This window comes from Corylus avellana, chromosome ca2 (genome assembly GCF_901000735.1).
Source record: "Corylus avellana chromosome ca2, CavTom2PMs-1.0".
Lineage (NCBI taxonomy): Eukaryota > Viridiplantae > Streptophyta > Magnoliopsida > Fagales > Betulaceae > Corylus > Corylus avellana.
The window spans coordinates 16,151,271-16,170,267 of NC_081542.1; the positions used below are offsets into that span (position 1 = coordinate 16,151,271).

General features: G+C 35.7%; 1 protein-coding gene across 1 annotated transcript; it reads right to left on the reverse strand.

Annotated features, from left to right (window-relative positions):
* Positions 1-863: 863 nt before the first annotated feature.
* On the reverse strand, positions 864-18,872 carry LOC132168855 (uncharacterized). Its single transcript, XM_059579919.1, has 26 exons — positions 18,787-18,872; positions 18,541-18,611; positions 14,633-14,996; positions 13,297-13,454; positions 11,022-11,261; positions 10,465-10,574; positions 10,283-10,360; positions 10,094-10,200; positions 9,770-9,864; positions 9,553-9,683; positions 8,654-8,757; positions 8,487-8,564; positions 8,202-8,280; positions 7,862-8,030; positions 6,992-7,062; positions 6,201-6,281; positions 6,038-6,108; positions 5,502-5,598; positions 5,333-5,392; positions 4,952-5,006; positions 4,460-4,860; positions 3,544-4,388; positions 2,481-3,462; positions 1,817-2,386; positions 1,622-1,680; positions 864-1,255 (listed from the first exon to the last, which is right to left on the reverse strand). Exons 3-26 carry the CDS (start codon positions 14,980-14,982, stop codon positions 1,066-1,068), a joined length of 5,181 nt encoding a protein of 1,726 aa, XP_059435902.1. The 5' UTR covers positions 14,983-14,996; positions 18,541-18,611; positions 18,787-18,872; the 3' UTR covers positions 864-1,065.
* Positions 18,873-18,997: the final 125 nt, after the last annotated feature.

Sequence of the window (18,997 nt, forward strand, 5' to 3'; positions counted from 1 at the left end):
GTTACTATAGTTGGCATGCAGGGGTCGAATTAACGGGCGTAGGGGCGCAAAAGTGAAAATTTAAAAATATATTAAAAAATAATAAAAAATTTAGGAGACTTCCCTTGCTGACATGGATTGATGTGGTATAAAATTTTGAATTTTTTGTACTAAAAAGTGAAAAAAAATTTGTTTTGTAATGATTTTTTTTATTTGAATAATAATAAAAAGTAAATTATGTGATATAAAAAGTGAATGACGTGATATAAAAAATGAAACTATTTTGACGATTTTTATAGAAAATGAAGCGTGAACAGTGTCAAGGGGAGGGGAAAGGGTTGCCAAACGGTGCCTAGACTGTACAAATTTAATGATATTATATATTTCTGTCATTTAAAATTTTTAGATGACATGAATCATGATGCTATTGACACCGTTAAATACAACAAAACAAAATCAAAATTGTAAAAATTGATTAGTAATCAATTTAAATGACATGACATGCCCATTATCTATTAACCTAGCCATGTTAGATTCATGTTTCTTTTGCACGAGCGTAAAAGGGTTCAAGAATCAGTTTTCTTTTATAAATACAAAATAATTTATTTTTGACTTTTTGATCTATTTTTTCTCAATTTTTTTTCCCTGGTTTCCGTAGGGTCGGGTAGAAGAGATCGAGAAAAGAACCATCTAATTTGATTCCTTCTCAATAGCCATGAGATGATCATCATCTGATCATCTTACACATATCCGTTGTAGCCAGTATTTTGAGTGCTTTTGTTTGAGTAGTATAACTTATATCCAGTTCTATATCTCCGGAACTCTGAGACATACAGCTATAAGGATTGAAAAGACAAAAATCAATAAATTAGAGATTTTAGAGCTGCTCAAACTTGCTCCATTTTCCTCTTCATAAATAATGTTCATATGTACAGGAATAATATTTGAGACAAAAAAAACACCTTACTTTTTTTCTGCAGCACCTCAGGCATCTCCTTCCTCTAAAACCATAAGAATTGATTTCCCAAAACTGGATTAATGGGTTACAACATAAAAATCAAAGAAAATTTTTTGCTTCTGAACTCTCTACAGCCTCGACAATTTCTTTGTAAATCGATCTAACAGGCGTTTCATCTTACCCAGCTCAGGATGTGAGAAGTACAACTCGGCATTTGACATCATCACCATGATGTCGTGCTTCACGGATTCCAAGCTCCGATAGTATTCATTCATTAACCTTGAGCAAATCAGTTCGGGGTAGAACGGAACAGGAAACCTGCACAAATTCGATAAAGCCAAGGATCACAAATTGTCCTCCCAACAACAAATCAAATAAGATAATACCCCAGCCCTCTACAAAAACAAGAGAAAGCTAAATCGATGACATGCATATGATACTAATTTGTTTACAGGCACTATGATAGACTGTAGGTTGTTGAACAAGGGATGAAGTGAAGTCATGTGTCTAATTAAAATGTAATGATGGGATGGGGCTTCTAAGCAGTACTTAGGCATATAAAGTCGCAAGGCATAGTCCATCCTTATGCTCTCATGAGGCAATGCATAAGCGGTGAAGGGATTGGCAGGTAAGCACATATTCAAAACAAAGAATAGGGACAATTGATGTCTAGCATTTTTCTACCTGTTAGTGAATTCTGATTTCCGAGCAGCATGGTTCAGTTTTGAAATTCCATAATAGTCCTGCAAGATTCACAGCAGAGCTTTGAGACTAACAGTATCATCCATAGTCGTCTCCCTTTTAGTCATTTAAGCTTTTACATGTGGAGTTTCTACCAATCAAAGAGAAAGAGGGATAAGAAGTGTAAGATAGAATCACCTTATCTCCATTCACTGGCTGCTCCAATTTAGCAAAAAAGGACAGGAGCTTATCTCTGCTCTCATCATCAATGTGGGGGCGCTCCCATGAAAAGTCAGGATCATGCAGTTCCCAAGGACAGTGAAGATGGTTATCAGGATCACCCGTGTAACAAACAGCATATCTTTCCCAAGGACTCTCAGGAAACTCTTGAGATTTGGGCTTCAAAGAACGAATTCGACCTTCCCACCATTTACCTCCTTCCCCATTTGGATTTCTCCACCAAACTAGGCATTTATCCCTATGGGTCCAATTTCTCCCAATAGCAGCATCATACCGTGTTTTCTCAACAACAAAATCAGGGAAATCAATCAGTTCAGGCAGAGTCAATTTGAATGCTTTACCAAATCCAATGGAAGAAGGATCTACAAATCTAAGTTTGATTTTACAGCAGCTATCCCCAGAACCTGGTAGTGTGGCATAATCAAGCCCTTCAACCTTGCAAATTTCCACGGCACTTAAATTTCTATTGATTGATCTCCAAGGACCTACTTCCAATAAGCGAGTTGATTCTATAAACTCTTCATGGCCCTGACGATCAAAGAAACCAAAATGTAAGAAAGCTGAAATCAAAACCAAATTATAAAGGACCAGTATCAATTAATTAAGAAAAATCAGGCATTACCTGTCTCAAATATACAACTTCATCACCTAGCTGAGGGATATAACGATAGCCCTCCTCATGCTCAGACAACATCAGCCAAGACAATTTTCTCACAGAATATATTTTTTTTTTCCGACTGGAAGAACTTGGTTCGTAATCATTATACCCACTACGCCGATTTCTTGTAGACCTTGATCCTTGAAGAAGCTGATCGGACAATTCCATGGAGGAGTTTTCTTCATTTCTAGATATCCCCACTAAAGCATGGCCCTTTCGCACCTTAAAGCTACGATTCACAGAATTTGGCTCCCGGGAAGTTGCTTTAATCTTGATGGATCTTGTTCTACGTATTGCATCACTAGATGCTTCAGGGACATCAGTTTCCAAATCATGATGGTCATTAACAGCTGAATCATTTTCTTCCATATCACTATCACAACCTTCTGAATCAGTTTTAGCCTTATAGAACTTTTTGCCTGTATATGCTGCATCAGACATCCTCCTGTCAGAATATGAATGCTTTAACCTCAAAGAACTTGATCTGCCAGTATCTTCATCCCCTTCTGGTACTTTCAGAGCTCGAGTGGGCTCCATGTGCTTTAAATCACCACCTCTAGCGCTTGACAGGTCTTCCACAGCAGTAACGGCTTGAAGTTTAGGACTTTTAGTGTCCATCACAATCCTTTTCTTCGTCTTAATTATTAACTTTGTAGACTTGAGGGGAGCATTCTCTTTCAGTCCATTTGAGTGGTTTGTGTCAACAACTTCATCTATTTCTAGTAACTTGTCTCTGCATTTATCAGATGTAGGCGACTCTTTGTAATCCGTATTGAAATTTCCATAGGATGGGGCTGTATGAGCATCCGCTTTTGGTTGGTGGTCAACCAGGAGTGATGACTCAAATGATGATGAAGATTTGAGAGCATCATCAGGATGAGCAAGCTCTTTATTTCTCACACCATCCAGATCTTGTAACGCATCAGTTCCAAACTGTTCCTCATCCCTGCAAGAAAATATAACTCCGTGATTTTCAATTAATTAATTAGCAGAAAACTTACCAGATATATTCTAAGGTTTAACATACCCATTCACATCATTTTTGTTTTCCTTTAGGACATCAAAACTTGCATGGCGTTCAGTGGATGCATCTCTTGGCATGACATCTCCTGATCTTGAACACTTGGATATGCGTTCATTGATCTCTCCCCGCCTATTCTTATTCTCCTCATCACCTGCAGATGGCTCTAAAAGATCCTCAGCCGTTCCGCTTTGCGTTCTATCCATGCAATCATATCTGTCGTAGTTTTGGGAAAGCGCCATGTCAGTTATATCAGTGAAAGATGACACTGGATCCATGGAGCTTTTATTAGTCCTGTCTTCTTGAGTGGTTTCTTGTGGTCTAGATGATGGATAAACTGGACCAGCCGGATCGTCACATTTGAATCTTGTGTCTTCTGGAGAGACATGCTTCTTAGAATCACGAAGTGAAAACTTTAGGACCAATCTTCGCTTGTTTCCAACAATTGAATTAGATTCAGAAAGTGCTGAAGGCTTTGCTACACCAGTAAACTCCTCTAAAGAATGTTCCTCTTTAGCACATTGTCGTTGCATATTCTGCAAGTTTGCATAAGACTCGTTGCTTTGGATGTTTGCATCTTGGAGCACTGACTGACTATCTGATGAATCATCTTCTGAGTCATTTTCATCTTCTCCATCTGAAGAAGTTCCAGTGATTCGAGAAAACATATTTAGAGCATTGCGTGCGGCAGCTCGCTGGGGTCTCAGAGTCTTAGCTTTAGAAGACTTCCTCTTTGAAACTTTCCGACTGCTTCTTGATTTCTTCATTCTATTACTCCCAGATCTAGTGCCATCACACTCAGCCAAATTCCTTTTCTTGACTCGCCGTCCTGAAGAAGTCATTAACTCAACCTGAAAAACAGCAACACTCAGTCCATGTAGGCACAATAATAAAAACCAGTAAAGGTGAGGACACCACTTACTTCAGCAATGTGTTTTTTTCTTCTCGATCTGCGGAGGCTATCTGTATGACAGCGCTCAACCTCACTGTCTTCTGTGCTGCACTCTGTATCACCAGCAGAGCTGGCATTTATACTTACCTGGTCACCTTCACTGGAATTTTCTTCGGCAACATTGTACTCTGAATCAGTATCATCACTTATGACTTCATTTTCTGGTTCCCAGTACATGGCATCTATAAACTCCGGTGTTGGCTCAATCATTCTTTCCAAATCTGCCAAGGGGACCATCTGAATATCCAGGCCCGGACCGAAATCTAGACCAACAGTATATTTTATTGATGAAGGCTGCCACTCAATGCCCAATGCACCGAGTCTACGTTTCTGATACATACTCTGGTAGGGTTCTGGATATGGCATCATACCTGGCATTTTCCATCAATCTATGATATGAGAAGATGTGTTCCTCAGAAAGATATGTTAAGCATAGTACATATATTGAAGCCATAAACATACTTGAATCACAAAGAGGATCTTGAATGTTCCTGCGATGTGGAGGAAGCTGTGACTCCTGCATCAGATGTAATATACTTCAGATCACTCACAATACAATATAAACCATTAGATATCTTTGACATTTTGATTATTGTGCTTCAAAATCCAATATTTCTGAAATTTAATTACAGTGCTGCAAATATGTACAAACATGAAAAAATATATGGCGAGGGAACTGCTTGAAATAAACATAGGATTCCCAACTACCAAAATTTGACTACTTCTAACCTTGCACATGATGAAGGTAAGGTATGCATGGAATTTTATCAATTCGATTTCTTGTGTGTATGGAAATGAAAATAAATCCACCACACAAGAATGCAATAATAAGTGGTCACTAACCTGATCAAGAACATTTCCCATAGAATCCCGAATAAGGGGACGATAGTCCCCAAGGAAAAACTGTGGAGAAATCAGAGAAACAATTGTCATTAGGCTATTGCCTACTACCAACTTACATCACAAAAGAGAAGGGAGAGGAGCTGACTAAGTAAATGAATTTTTCTGGTACCTGATCCAATTTGGCATCTTTCTGGGACTCGCCTTGACCTGTGTTTAGCAAATATATTTGGCCAACATCATCCGAAAGTACAATTGATGTCCCATCCCTATGCAGTAAAAGAAAAATATGACTCATCACAAAGAACTAGCATGATTACACACTGGGAGAGAAATATAGAATCATCACTCTAAATTTAGCAAAACATTTTAATAGCAAAATGTACATGTAAAAGAAAAATATGACTCATCACAAAGAACTAGCATGATTACACACTGGGAGAGAAATATAGAATCATCACTCTAAATTTAGCAAAACATTTTAATAGCAAAATGTACATAACAAGAATCCTAGACTCACGGATTTGAAAATTCATGAAATTATTCAGAATGAAAACAACAGCCGGGATGCTGAGGCTCAAAATCCAGCAAGCAAATGATTGAGACTGATGACAAATGGGTCAAATAGTACAAATAGTGCAAAATTTTCAATTCAACCAATACAGTAAAGCCAAAATTAAATACTAGTATGTTCTACAGCTCACTTACGGAGAAAACTTCCCATCAACTAATTTAAAACGTCCAATATCATATGTCCATATAGGTGTGCCCTCCCAGATCTGGAAACATTATATACCAAGGAACTCAACAAACAGTAAGCACTTTGAGAAAAAAACATATCAGCATCTAGAATTTAAAATCAGAAACTTACATCCCATACTATAGTTCGCCCATCATACCCAGCACTCATAGCTATCCGGGGATTGAAAGGATGAACATCCAAAACATAAGACTACCAAGAATCCAACAATTAAACAGTAAGACAAGATAGCAAAAATAATAATAACTCAAATTCAGATGATAAACTATTAGATAGAACAGATAGGACTTAATATCAGGAAACCTGGACAACTAGCATGTCAATAACCAATAGAACAGAAAATTTAATCATTTTATAAAAATTTAGTTCAATCAAGGAAAACCAGATAAGAATGGAAACTTTGAGCATCAAGTTAGATGAGAAAACTTAAATAACAGAATTCGTATTGGAAGGGAATGTTGGCTGGAGGTGTATAATTTTGAAATAAAAAAAATGCATTACTAAGCTAGGGAAGGGGGGAAACCTTGACAAGGATAAGTTCCTTATAGGCTTAGAAGGATAGAATATTGGTTTATAAGACAGGCAAAAAAAGAGTGTGTGTACATAATTGATACCATGTTTATCAAAATCGATTCATCATAATTTTGTTCAAGTATTAATTAAATAATTAAATTCATCAATTCCTATTAGTTAAAGCTTTTAGAATAATTGGTTATTTAACTTTGTATTTTACCTCTACTTTCAGTTAAATATTCTATGTGTTGGGTCTCACTTATTAAAAGGGAGTTCAAGTCCACAGGTGAGTAGTGTTAATTAAATAATTAATTCAGCATTTCCTATTAATTTAAGGGTTTGGAAAAATTTGTAACTTAACTGATTCAAAAACAGTAAACACCACTTACAGATTCGCTATGACCTGTCAAAGAATGTACCAAGCTACCATCAACAGCATTCCAAACACATATTCTGCAATCTGCATATATAAATACCAAAAGAATAAAAGACAAGTCAGAACCAAATACAAAAATTGATAGGATGCAACATCACATTCTGTTACTTAATAAAAGCTGTGTATATTGTTGATAGATATCCATTAAAAGGGCAGGACAGGGGCAAATGTCGCTCATTGAACCAAGCAAGATGAATAAGTGGAGATCCTACGCACACCCCACCCCAGCCAACAAGAGGAAGAAGAAAAAATGAATGGCTGAGAACCTATCAAGCTAAAGAAGATGAAAGGAAATTACTAAAAGGCCAACTCCAATTTATGGTACAAAGTACTAAGTTGCTTATTTTAAGATGCCAAAAAAAAATTTGTAAAATTCAAGAAATGGTTGAATCACATCTTTGCACTAAAAAGATGCTAGAGGTGAAGCAACTGAACAGAAGACAAAGGAAAAGGAAAATGATGGTTCAGTTGTGTGCATGGTAGACCAATAAATGCACTAAAGGGGTGATTTTGTTCAAATGAAGCTGCAGTAAGGATAACAGAGAGCCAAAGGAGCAAAGGTTGACAAAACAAGTAAAAGACATCACAGCATGTGATTTAACGGGTGATGCTTACCCAAATAAAGCAAAACATCAAATGGCTTCCCCTTTAATTATCCTTAAGTAAATGGGATTAACAGCTTTTTTGAGTTAAGATGCAGGAAAGCTACAAAGCAAGAGAATCCTATCTTAATATAACTTTTCTCCCATAACATGCAAGAGAATCCTATCTTCATATAACTTTTCTCCCATAAGTACATATTCAAATATTTTAAGTACTTTACCCATGATAGCTGCAAGCACGAACCGATTATCCAGACTCCACACAATCATGTTAACACCACGGGGGGTTGGAAGAAATCTCTGACGTGGTCCTCCTCGGGGAGGTTGAGGAGGAAGTGGAGGAGGTGGAACTTTTAGATGATATGCCCGTGTCCAACGTCCAACTTTTCCCTAAATGATCAAAGATAGAAGAAACCAAGAAATCAAATTGAATTACACCATATTAAACTTTGGAAAGAAAGTGAAGAATAATCCTGTAAGGAAAACTTTCCTAAGGAAATTGAACATGGTCTCCACCAAAACTTTGGAAACTCTAAAATTAACTCATGTAGAAGAGCTCACATGGGATCTACGTGATCTTGGAACCCAAATAATTGCACTGCCGTCACGAGAACAGGTAACTATGTTGTCATGACAAAACCTGAGAAACATTACAATTTGAGGAATAGGTGATAAGAATATCTAACAACAAGAGCATCATAGGGTGTGTTCAAAAAAAACTCTTCACAATAACTATTAATGGAAAACATCAGATTAGTTAAATTTTGAAAGGATAAAAGAATTAAGTGGAAATGTCGGAGTGCTTAAATTTTGAAAGGAAACGATGAAGAAATCATATTGACAGACCAGGAATTTTTAAACTTAGGAATATTCTCCTCCTTCCAAGAGTCAGACATTGAAGATTTTGAGGCCACAGCACAGCCACTGCATATGGAAGTAGCAAAGATGATATAAAATATTGTAAAGGTAAATTAGTTACTATCCTGGTAAGCCACTAATTGGGACTGACTAACCTGAATTGCACATAATTGACATCATTCTCATGGCCAGACAACACATCCATCTCATGTATTGGTTGATCTGAATCATCTGGGTTAGATTTAAAAGCACTCCAAACCTGCAATTAACTGATTCTTGATGCACATATCCAACAAGATTCATAACAATGGTAAGTTAAGGGTATGTTTATTAATGATTTTGAAAAGTGTTTTTTGTGTTTTGATTTTAAAATGTTTTTGATGTGATATGAAGTTTGAGAATTGTTTTTGGTGGGGTCCACATTTGAGAAAATGTTTTCTGTGAGGTCCACTAAAAAAATTGGTTGGTGAACTTTCTGGAAAATGTTCTGTATTTTCAAAGAAACAAATACTAAACATGCACATTTTGAGAAAACACAAACAAGCATGGAACTTACTTCTTATAAAAAAAAATTATAAATTAAAAGAGAGAGAGAGAGAGAGAGAGAGGCCATGCAGCCACCCTCAGCAGAGGAAAGGGTTGGCCATGCTGGCCGTTTGACAAAGGTGTCCAAACGGCCAACCCTCTCTTCCGTTGAGGGTGGCCATTCATGGGTGTGGCCATGTGGCTACCTCTCTTTTTTATTTTATTTTTTAAAAAAAATCTTTTTGAAAATAATAATTCAACCCCTACACCTGAATAATTAAGCACTTGTTTTCTCAAAATATTCCTATAAAAAGGTGTGAAAAGTTTTCTAAAAAGTGTATTGTGTTTTCTATTTTGTTTTTATGAAAAGTATTTGTGTTTTGAAAGTGAATTTTTTGTTATATGTTTTGAGAAAAGTGCGCTTTTGATTTTGAAAAGAAAAGACTCTTTAAAATCATTACCAAACATAGCCTAAGTTTTGGAAGATGAATTATATGAACTTAATTGAAGGGCATATGTTAGAACAAACCCTTGCAAAAGTGTCGGAGCTACCAGTAACAAACACGGTTCCATTGGCATTGTAAGCACAACAAATTATTTGGTGGCTCTGAGGACCATTACTTGAGGAGGGTCCATTACTCAGTGGCACAATGCTCTTCCCTGCAGTAAACTTCACAGCTCCATGGTAAGTTCACATCACCAGAAAGTTAACCAATGAGACAACAATGTAGAAGCAATCATCTGACCGTTTAAGACATCTGAAGGCTTTGGCATGTATATTCGTGGCTTGCACTGGGAATACCTAGCATCCCAGATTCGACAAGTTCCATCATCCGACGACCTACATATGTTAAAAGCAGCAGATGTAATAACAAAAGAAAAGAATTCCAGTAAATCATTATGGTGCCCAAAAGCTTGCTAAGAGTCAGGAGGTTCATAGAATGAATAAAATATGTGAAACTATTGAAATGGAATTACATTAGGTTTCTAATTTAAAAAATAATCACAGCAGATCAACTGCACAACAAAAGGGAGCCAACAAGGAGTGTAACTCTGAAGATGGAACTCACGATAAAAGCTGGTATACAGCACTTGGCCTGGGACTAAAAACAATAGCAGTAACAGCTCCAGTATGACCCCTCAAAACTGAAATTGGCATTCCATCTGGCAAACGCCACTGGGATAGACCAGACAGAACTAATCAGATTGTCAAGATATTCGAAGGAAGCATATGAAAATGTTAGGTTGGATATACTTACAACTCGTATGACAAAGTCATTTGAAGCAGATGCCACCAAAGCATTGTTTGAACTTACAGCCAAGTCAGTAATGTCACCCTTTAATTCATATAATGAGCAAAGTATATTTAAAACACATACGAAATACTAAAAGAGCAGGATATATTATCAAATTATAAGTTCCACTTATTATTATAACTCACTTCATGTCCACGGCAGCTGGCCAAGGAAAATGCTGTTTCCATTGACCAAATCTTGACAAGACGATCATCAGAACCAGTGATAACATATCTACCTGACCTATCAAATATGGCTACAAGATAGAAGCAAATGTGTTCAAAATAACTCTATCACCAGTAAACTTTATTCTAAAGTTGGCAATATGACTATACAAATCGCAGATTCGAATCACAGAAAATGTCCTGATGGACAATATATATGCTAGAATATGCACACATATTATCACAAGTTTATGGGGACTATTGAACAAATAGTAGCAAAGTAGCAAGAAAATGCATATGTCAAGTAAATCAATCTCAGAAAAATTTCCAGGGAATACAAGTACCATTTGTGAAAACATTCAAAAAATTCAAAATAAAAATGCAATTATTAACATGAAGAACAGAAATTCTAAAATCATGAAAATGCTTGGCGTAGTCTACATCATCAGTGTCCCACTTAGTGTATCCTTTTTCCACAGTTTGTTTCTGATGACATATGTTGTAACATGATCTCATACAACGGGAAGAGATAACCATACCACAATAAACTGCATTACGATGGCCCCTTAGTTTCATCTTGTTTTGCATCTTTTGCACCATAGTCAATGGTTTAGCTATCGCATAACATGCAGAGCGAATAGATGGAGCACGATGATGCTTGGTGAAACCTCCTCCGATTTCCCTTAAACTTAGCCCACGAACCTGGTCAGCCTGCATGTGAGGCCAACGCAAGTAAGCTTGCAGAGGCTTAACTTGCTTGTTTTCCATATCCCTATCACCTGCAAAAGAAAGGGAAAGTTCAGAAATGAGAAAATAGATAATGGAATATCTTGTATATATAAAGTAATAATGTAATATATCAAATATTGAGTACAAAAAATTGTGGAAAGAACAGTCAAGTTCTACAATTCACTAAAAGGGATTAATAAGACCTAAAATAATTTTACAAGACCGATAACTCCTACTTTTGTAGTTTCTTTCCAAACAAGTTCAATCACCCCGCAATAAATTGTCTTATGCCACATTTACTCTTCTTTTTGGATACCTTAATTTGCTTCTCTTTTCTTGTTCACAAGTTATAAAAACCTTATAACTTTTATATTAATTTCAATATGTGAACCACAATACCACATAAAACTTCTTAAGAGCAAAAATTGACTAACTGCCCAATACCCTTTTCTATTGGACGAATCATGGATGTCAATTATTATCCATCAATAGTATACTCGATAAACATCTTTAATTCCAGCCAATCACAACAAATATTGGATGGTTTAGACCTAATACAAAGCAGAGAAAAGCTTCCTAAATGAAATTGAAACTGAGAGTTCTACCCATGTGAATTTGGTTAATGTACACCTTCAATATATATATATCATGAATGTATAGGAAAGTTAAATTCAAGAAGGTTGGGGCTCAACGTACTACTCATTGCACTAATTAATGCCAATTGAAATAGAAATCCCAAAGAAAAAGCAAACGACTGGGGTGAAAAGGTGAACAAAGATGCAGGAAGAAGAGTCAATTAATGCTTCAAAATAGGCTTTGAGACCAATTCAGCGAAAATATTCTAAGGAGTAAAAATGGTAACCCAATGTTTCATCACTTTTGCAATCATACCCTCAAACTTTAAAAAGTTGCAATGTTAGGTCATTATGTTTGAAAACTTTGCAATGCCACTTCTCCGTCTGGATTTTCTATTAAATCCTAATGGAGGATGCCAAAACACCAAAAATACCCTTCTTTTTTTTTTAAAAAAAAAAATGACATGTTTTGCACACTTGGCCGTGGGTCAGCCGTGTAAAAGACTTTCTTTTCTTTTTAAAAAAAAAAAAAGAAAAAAAGGCATTTTGTTATTATGGCATCCTCCATTAGGATTTAATTGAAAATCCTAACAGAAAGATGACATTGAAAAGTTTTCAAACATGGCAACCCGACGTTGCAACGTTTTATAGTTTGAGGATACAATTGCAAAAGTGATGGAACATCCAGGGAGTAAGTGAAGTTTCCCCAAATAATTATTTAAAGCTCTTTTCCAGGAGTAAAGTTGCACATAAAGGCTTGAAATGAGCACTAGATTTCAATAATAGACATGAAGAGGCCAAGATTTAAAGTGATAAACAGCTTATAGAAAACAAAGATAATGGTGCAAACAAGATAAACTCCAAATCTGTTCCTTCACATGCATGCTCTAACAGTGTGTCTCTTAGATTTATATTACTAGTATTCAATTGGGCAGGGAAAGTATCTTCAAAGAAATTTGCTATCTAACATGTTGGAGCTGCTATCTAACATGTTGGACAGGCTTGGAGCTGCAATCTAACATGTTCAAGAAATTTGCTGTCAGTGTGAAATCCACTTTCAATTCATTATTTCAGAACTAGCTTTTTTTTTTGTGTGTGTGTGGGGACGGGTGGGTATAAGGGAACTACTTAAAATATACTAGGAGTATTTTCAAACAAGCAGTGGAAGTTTTTGCGCATTAATTTAAACGATCACATCAGCTTTCTTTATTTCTGAAAATATGGATACAATAAAAGCATGCAATTAGAATTCGGAATTTATAATGGACCTTCAACACAGGATTTCAAAATACAATCTATTTTGCGAAACAGTTCACTATGTCAATCAAAAGAGGAAGCTTTGCTGTGGTGAGGAGTTGCCAAATAATGGTGTCATAATTATTTACTGAGAACCATATGCATCCTAAATTTTCATGCTAAAAGCCATTCTGTGAAAAGTATAAACAATTCTTCATTTAAAAAGGTAAACTATATAAATATACAATTAATGAAAGTAATTTATATCACATACAATCCAGAAGCGAAAAGGAACCAGATCCCAGCAATGTAGGAACATCAGCTGCATTTGGAGTGTTTCGTCCATTCTTCCCATGCAAAGGAGGAGGGGCTGCACTTGTTATAAGTTGCTTCAGAAGCTTTACTAAGTGATCCTTCTCAATGTGAGGATACCTAGGGGTTATCAAATGGCAAATCAATTAAATGGTATACAGTATATGTAGAAGTAATATGAAAAGATGCACCATGCCAAATTTTCAAAAGCAAACAAATAAATTTTTGCAAGTCAAAGAAATCTCCAGAAGAATAAAGCCAGCTAGCCCAGAGATAGAGCATCTAGGTGGTCGCATGTAAGAACTGGGATCATATCCGAAGTCATGAGGCTTAAGGAGGTTTATGATAACAGATAAATCTATCCACAAAGACAAATCTTCCTGGCAGAGCCCCACAAAACACGGACCTCCCTTCAAGTTTGGCATTAAATATATGCACATGCCCTCTTTTGATATCCCTTCACTTACCAATCTTTACAAGTTTGACTATTTAAGAATCCATTTGTCCATGTTATTAGTTAATTATGTCAATGACTCTATACAAGGAAAATCAAATGCTAGAGGAAAAATATATTACCAAAAAAAAAAAAAAAAACTTATTTAGATATTTTGAAAGCTATACAGGAAGATAATAGGAAATATGAGATGTTAAGAACCACAGGGCCAGGCAGTGTGATTTACGGAAAAGAAAAAAAGGAAAGACTCGGAAAGAACAAAATAGATTTCCCATAGTATCCCAATATTCAATAAACTTCCATTGCATAATACTAGCTTCTAAGTGAGCAGTATTCAGATTAGAATTTTGCATAAGGCCATCAATGAAAATTATAGATATGACTAGCATTAGGACATATAGAACTCAATGGAAACAGAGGCATATGCTATGAGCCGGAATTATAAAAAATTGGAAAGTAAAATAACAAAAATAATCACAAAGTTTTTTACCCTTTTTAATTGGAGTCTGTTTGGCCTTGCGATTTTGCAGGCCAAAAGTGTGTTTTTAAACAAAATTGCAAAATTTGGGAGTGTGTTTTTAAAAAATGGCGGTGTAAACGTGGAAAAATACATGTTTTTAAATCGCAAGCACGGTGGTGCGTTTTTAAAAAACGCACAATTTGTAATTTAAAGGTGAAACCACAATTTTATCAAATGCTTAACTGCATTTTTAAAAATTACGTTTTGAAATCGCTATTTTTAAAATTGCAAGTTTTGAACCTCAAACCCAAACGGACCCTTAATTGTTTAAGAGGCCGAATTTAGAATTCGACTCTCGTAGAACAATATAATAAGCGTGTATACCTTTCCAACAGATTATTGTAGCTCAGTGGAAAAGATATGCCATCATCACTGCCATCCCCACTGTGTGCACCACTTCTTGAAAACCAAGCATGATGTCTTCTAGGTAGAAGACGATGTTCCAAAAGTTCATTGCAGAATTGCCCAAAAGTATTCTGGCATGGACCAGAGGACAAGAAATGCATAATTAAAAAGTAAACTTCTCTATGGTCTATATCAACTTCAGTCTCAGCAACATGACCAGTTGCTCCTTTTTCAGATTGGGCCTTCTCATGCACCTTATTTGAAAAATTCAAAGGTGCCATAATAAGAGAAGGTGCACAAGCAGGAGATTTGCACTTCCAAGTATCCATATTATGAATACAACCTGAAACATCACAAAAGTGCTGATTCAAGACCACTTATCACTTTCAATGGATCTTGGTGATATGTGCAGACAAAATAAAAGGGCCTAGAAAATGCCAAATAATATAATCCTCAAGAAGACATATGAGAGAGAGAGAGAGAGAGAGAACCATTAACAAAAAAAACAACCACAGTAGATATATTCAAATTATATTTTAACTTGAGAAATAGTCGATTTCTTAAATAATATCAGCAAAAAAGCAGTCATAAATAAATAAGGAAATTATTATCATTAATAAGAAAAGTGATCTTTCAAAGATAATGAAGGTAGTTGGATTTTCATGGCTTGTCAACAAACTTAAGTACCCAGAAAGGAAAACACGACGAGCAAGAGAGGGCAACTCTCCTAAATTTGTACACAGGAAGTCCAAATGTATCAAGATTACATTTATTCATTCATTAGAAAATAAAGATTTTTCTTTTTTGATTGGTAAGTTACACATGCACCTAGTGGGTCTTGAACCCACAACCTCACCACCCATCCCATTCTTATGAGAGGAAAAATTGTCATCTCAGGTAGAACTCATTGGGATTAGAAAACCAAGATATTAGTATTAAATTTGCAGGGATCCCATTATTAAAAAAGCATTATATCCAAATCTTTTACACACTACCAGTGTTGAACGCCTGTTGTCAAACAATATACTGCATGGTGGATTTGACACAACAGAAGTGGGAATTAGTGGCGTGCATATCATACCAGAATCACAAATGAATTTGAGACCATTTCAAAATCTTCTAGGATCAAAATAAATATCTAGATCACTGATTGGGCAAGATATGAGGTCAAATCCAACTACAATGAATTTTTTTAGAATAGAATATTTGGATCCAGATCTCAAAGCCATGGCCATAAGCATAGTACATTGACACCACAAGCCAGAAATATAACAACTAAAGAAGCTTTTGATTCTTTTTCATATTTTCATCATCTAAGACATAATTTGGGTCAAGGCTTCACAAGAAAATGCCTGCCCAAGGGCAGGGGTTGATTCGTTAAAGTTCAAGCTCCTTAAAAGTTTTCCTAAGGTAAGGAATATTTTATAACTATGACCTATAGCCTTTCTAGATATAAATAGAGTATTTAAACAATAGAGGAATCTTATAACGTATATTATAGCTTCTCTTTTAATTGCAATTGACACGTCAATTACCAAATCGGATCATAACAGTTGTCCAAGGTTGTAAAAGCATAATCTAACAGACAAAAGGGTAAGAGTATCATCAAGCTGAGCTGAGCACTGGGCTGTTCAAAGTTGGCTTCTTGGCTGAACGTTCACAACCCAAAGGATTGACCTTAATCAGCATGTATGCAAGCCTAACGTCAATAAACATTGACCTCACACTTTGAAAAAAAAAAAAGTAAAAAAGGAAAAGAGATCAATGAAGTAGAAAGGCTGCCAAGAATATAGGCAGAAGAAGAAAAACCATATGCAAATAAGACGCTCTTTCTTGCTTTCCATTAGAAGATATAGATTAGGTCATACCTTTTCTCTTGAAATTTCCTATGAGTTTAAGCAACTTTTTTTTTAAGTGCTAGACACGAGATCGCAAAATATGAACCTCAATCATTAGCAAAAGTAATCATGCTGAACCCCAATATTTCTCAAGCTTGCTTACTGAAACTGATCGATGAGCTTGAACAACAAAGCTACATACATTTTCATGTTTTCTTGTTTTGGTAGGTAGTTGCACTCCGGCTAAAGATAGACGCATATGGCCAAAAGTAACTATATAGCTAACCAATTTTGGGATGCAAGGTGTCATATCAGCAGTCACTCAAAAAGCTTAGACTACTGGAGAATGGCGTTAATGTTTTTTATTTGTGTTTCAATAATCTCCTCACTTCTGCCCCTTGAGTAGGCAATCCATGTGACAACATGTGGCCTTCCATATATAGACTAAGCATATCATGTTTGGGGGAAGAGTCAAAATCTTCATCTCTGACACCATGTTAAATACCTAATTACTGAAAAAGTGTTGGTAGTTAGTGGCTAGTCCACTAATTGAAATTTAAAGCAAACCTTTTCTTATTTGTTAACCGCTAACTTTTTCATTTACTACCACTAGCCAAAGTGAGGATGATGAGCCCTATGACATAACTATGTTTCTATATACATAAGACTAAAATGCTATTCACACTTTTCTAGTAGCACAACCAACAATAAATGCACCAATTTTGTTGGCACATGACCAAGAATTCTTATTGCCTTTGATTTTTTTTTTTTACAATTAATCAAATTTTATTAAAACGTAAAAGGGCACAACTCAAGCACATAAAAATATACAAAAAAACACCTAACCAAAAAAGAAAAGATCAAGAAAATCATTAAAAAAAATATATATAGAAATATGAAAACAATCATATAGGCAGCCAACCAGTCAGGGGCGGAACTACTACATTGCTACACTTCGAAGACTAATAAATGCCCTCTCCAACAAGTGAAGATATGCACAACTTGTCGAGGCATAAGAGCATTCTCAGCAGCTTCCTCGTCATTTTCCCTACATTTAAAGTTCCAAACTACTTTTTACTTCCCTATGTCAAAATACACCCCAATAGGTTCCCTTAATCATTCCTTATATCATTAAAATATTTGTTTTTTTTTTTTAATTATATGATATATATGAGAGGAGAGATGAGAGAGAATTGTGAGACATGGGAGGAGAGAGGAGAGAGAATCTTTTTTTTTTTTTTTTAATAATCATAAGGATTGCAATAGTAGAACCCAAAACATTGGGTTCTACTATAGCAATCCTAATGTTTAAGGTTCATTTAAGGAGTCTACTATGGGACTTTTTTGCGATTTTTTGGACATATTCCCTAAACTTAGGGAACAAACTCCCACTCTACCCCAAAAAGACCGAAAAATAAAGTTTCACAAGGCACTAGCTATCTCACAATGGAGTAAAAGATGACCAACAGTTTCCCCACTCTTCATTTTTTTTTTTTTTTTTTGATAAGTAGTTTTCCCACTCGTCTTACACATGCAACACCAATCTACTACTATGATATGCCTTTTCCTTAAGTTAATCATAGTGAGTATCTTCCCTAAAGTGGCCTCAAGCCAAAAAAAAAAAAAAAAAACGACTGCCAAGGGTTAGGTTATTCCGCCAAATACTCCTCCAAGGAAAGGAGTAGTTTAAAAGGAATTCATTTTATGGGTTTGATTACCGTATAGCAAAATCCTACAAAAGTTTAAAAGGTTATTCACTTTCCCTTCTTTTTCTTTATTCGGGCAAAGCAAAGTTATAGGTTCAGTTCAAATTAGGAAAAAATAGTAGAAATATTGCACCCAATTACAAAGACAAACAGAGAAATGAAACCCAATAATTAATTGTTGCCTCCGAGGTGTTACGTGTATATAAATCAAGACACTGTTACTTATAGCATCAATAATACAAACTGAAATCTCTAAACACAACCCTCTTCAACTATAAATACAACTAACTAACCAGCAGATAAAAACAAAGAAAACAGAAACAGAAAAATCAAATAGAAGAACCTGTGGATTGCTTCAACGAATTGAAAGAGATGCCACAACGGTAAAGTCAGCTGAGCCCATAAATGCAGTTCCTAAGACACAAACATCAATCCCAATGCAATTTATCGGTAATTATGTTCCATATATCTACATTCTGAATCAAAAAGCATAAGATCTAATTCAAAGATACACATGCAAAAGCGCTGAAATAATAATAATAGGTTAAAATAAAAGCCTTCGATTCGTATCCAAACAAGACTTTGTTACCTTGAACAGGGAAAGAGGTTCGTTGTAAGAGCTCGTTTTTTTCTTTTTCCCCTGTTTTGGGTTTTAGGGGAAGAGAGAGAGAGTGTGGAGGTGATTAAACTTAATTTCCTTCTAAGATATTAATTGAGAGAGACTTTGTTTGATTAATGGAAATAATTAAGACGTGTGGAATTAGGGCGCTCTAGGATTTGCTGATCCGAGCGCCCAATAT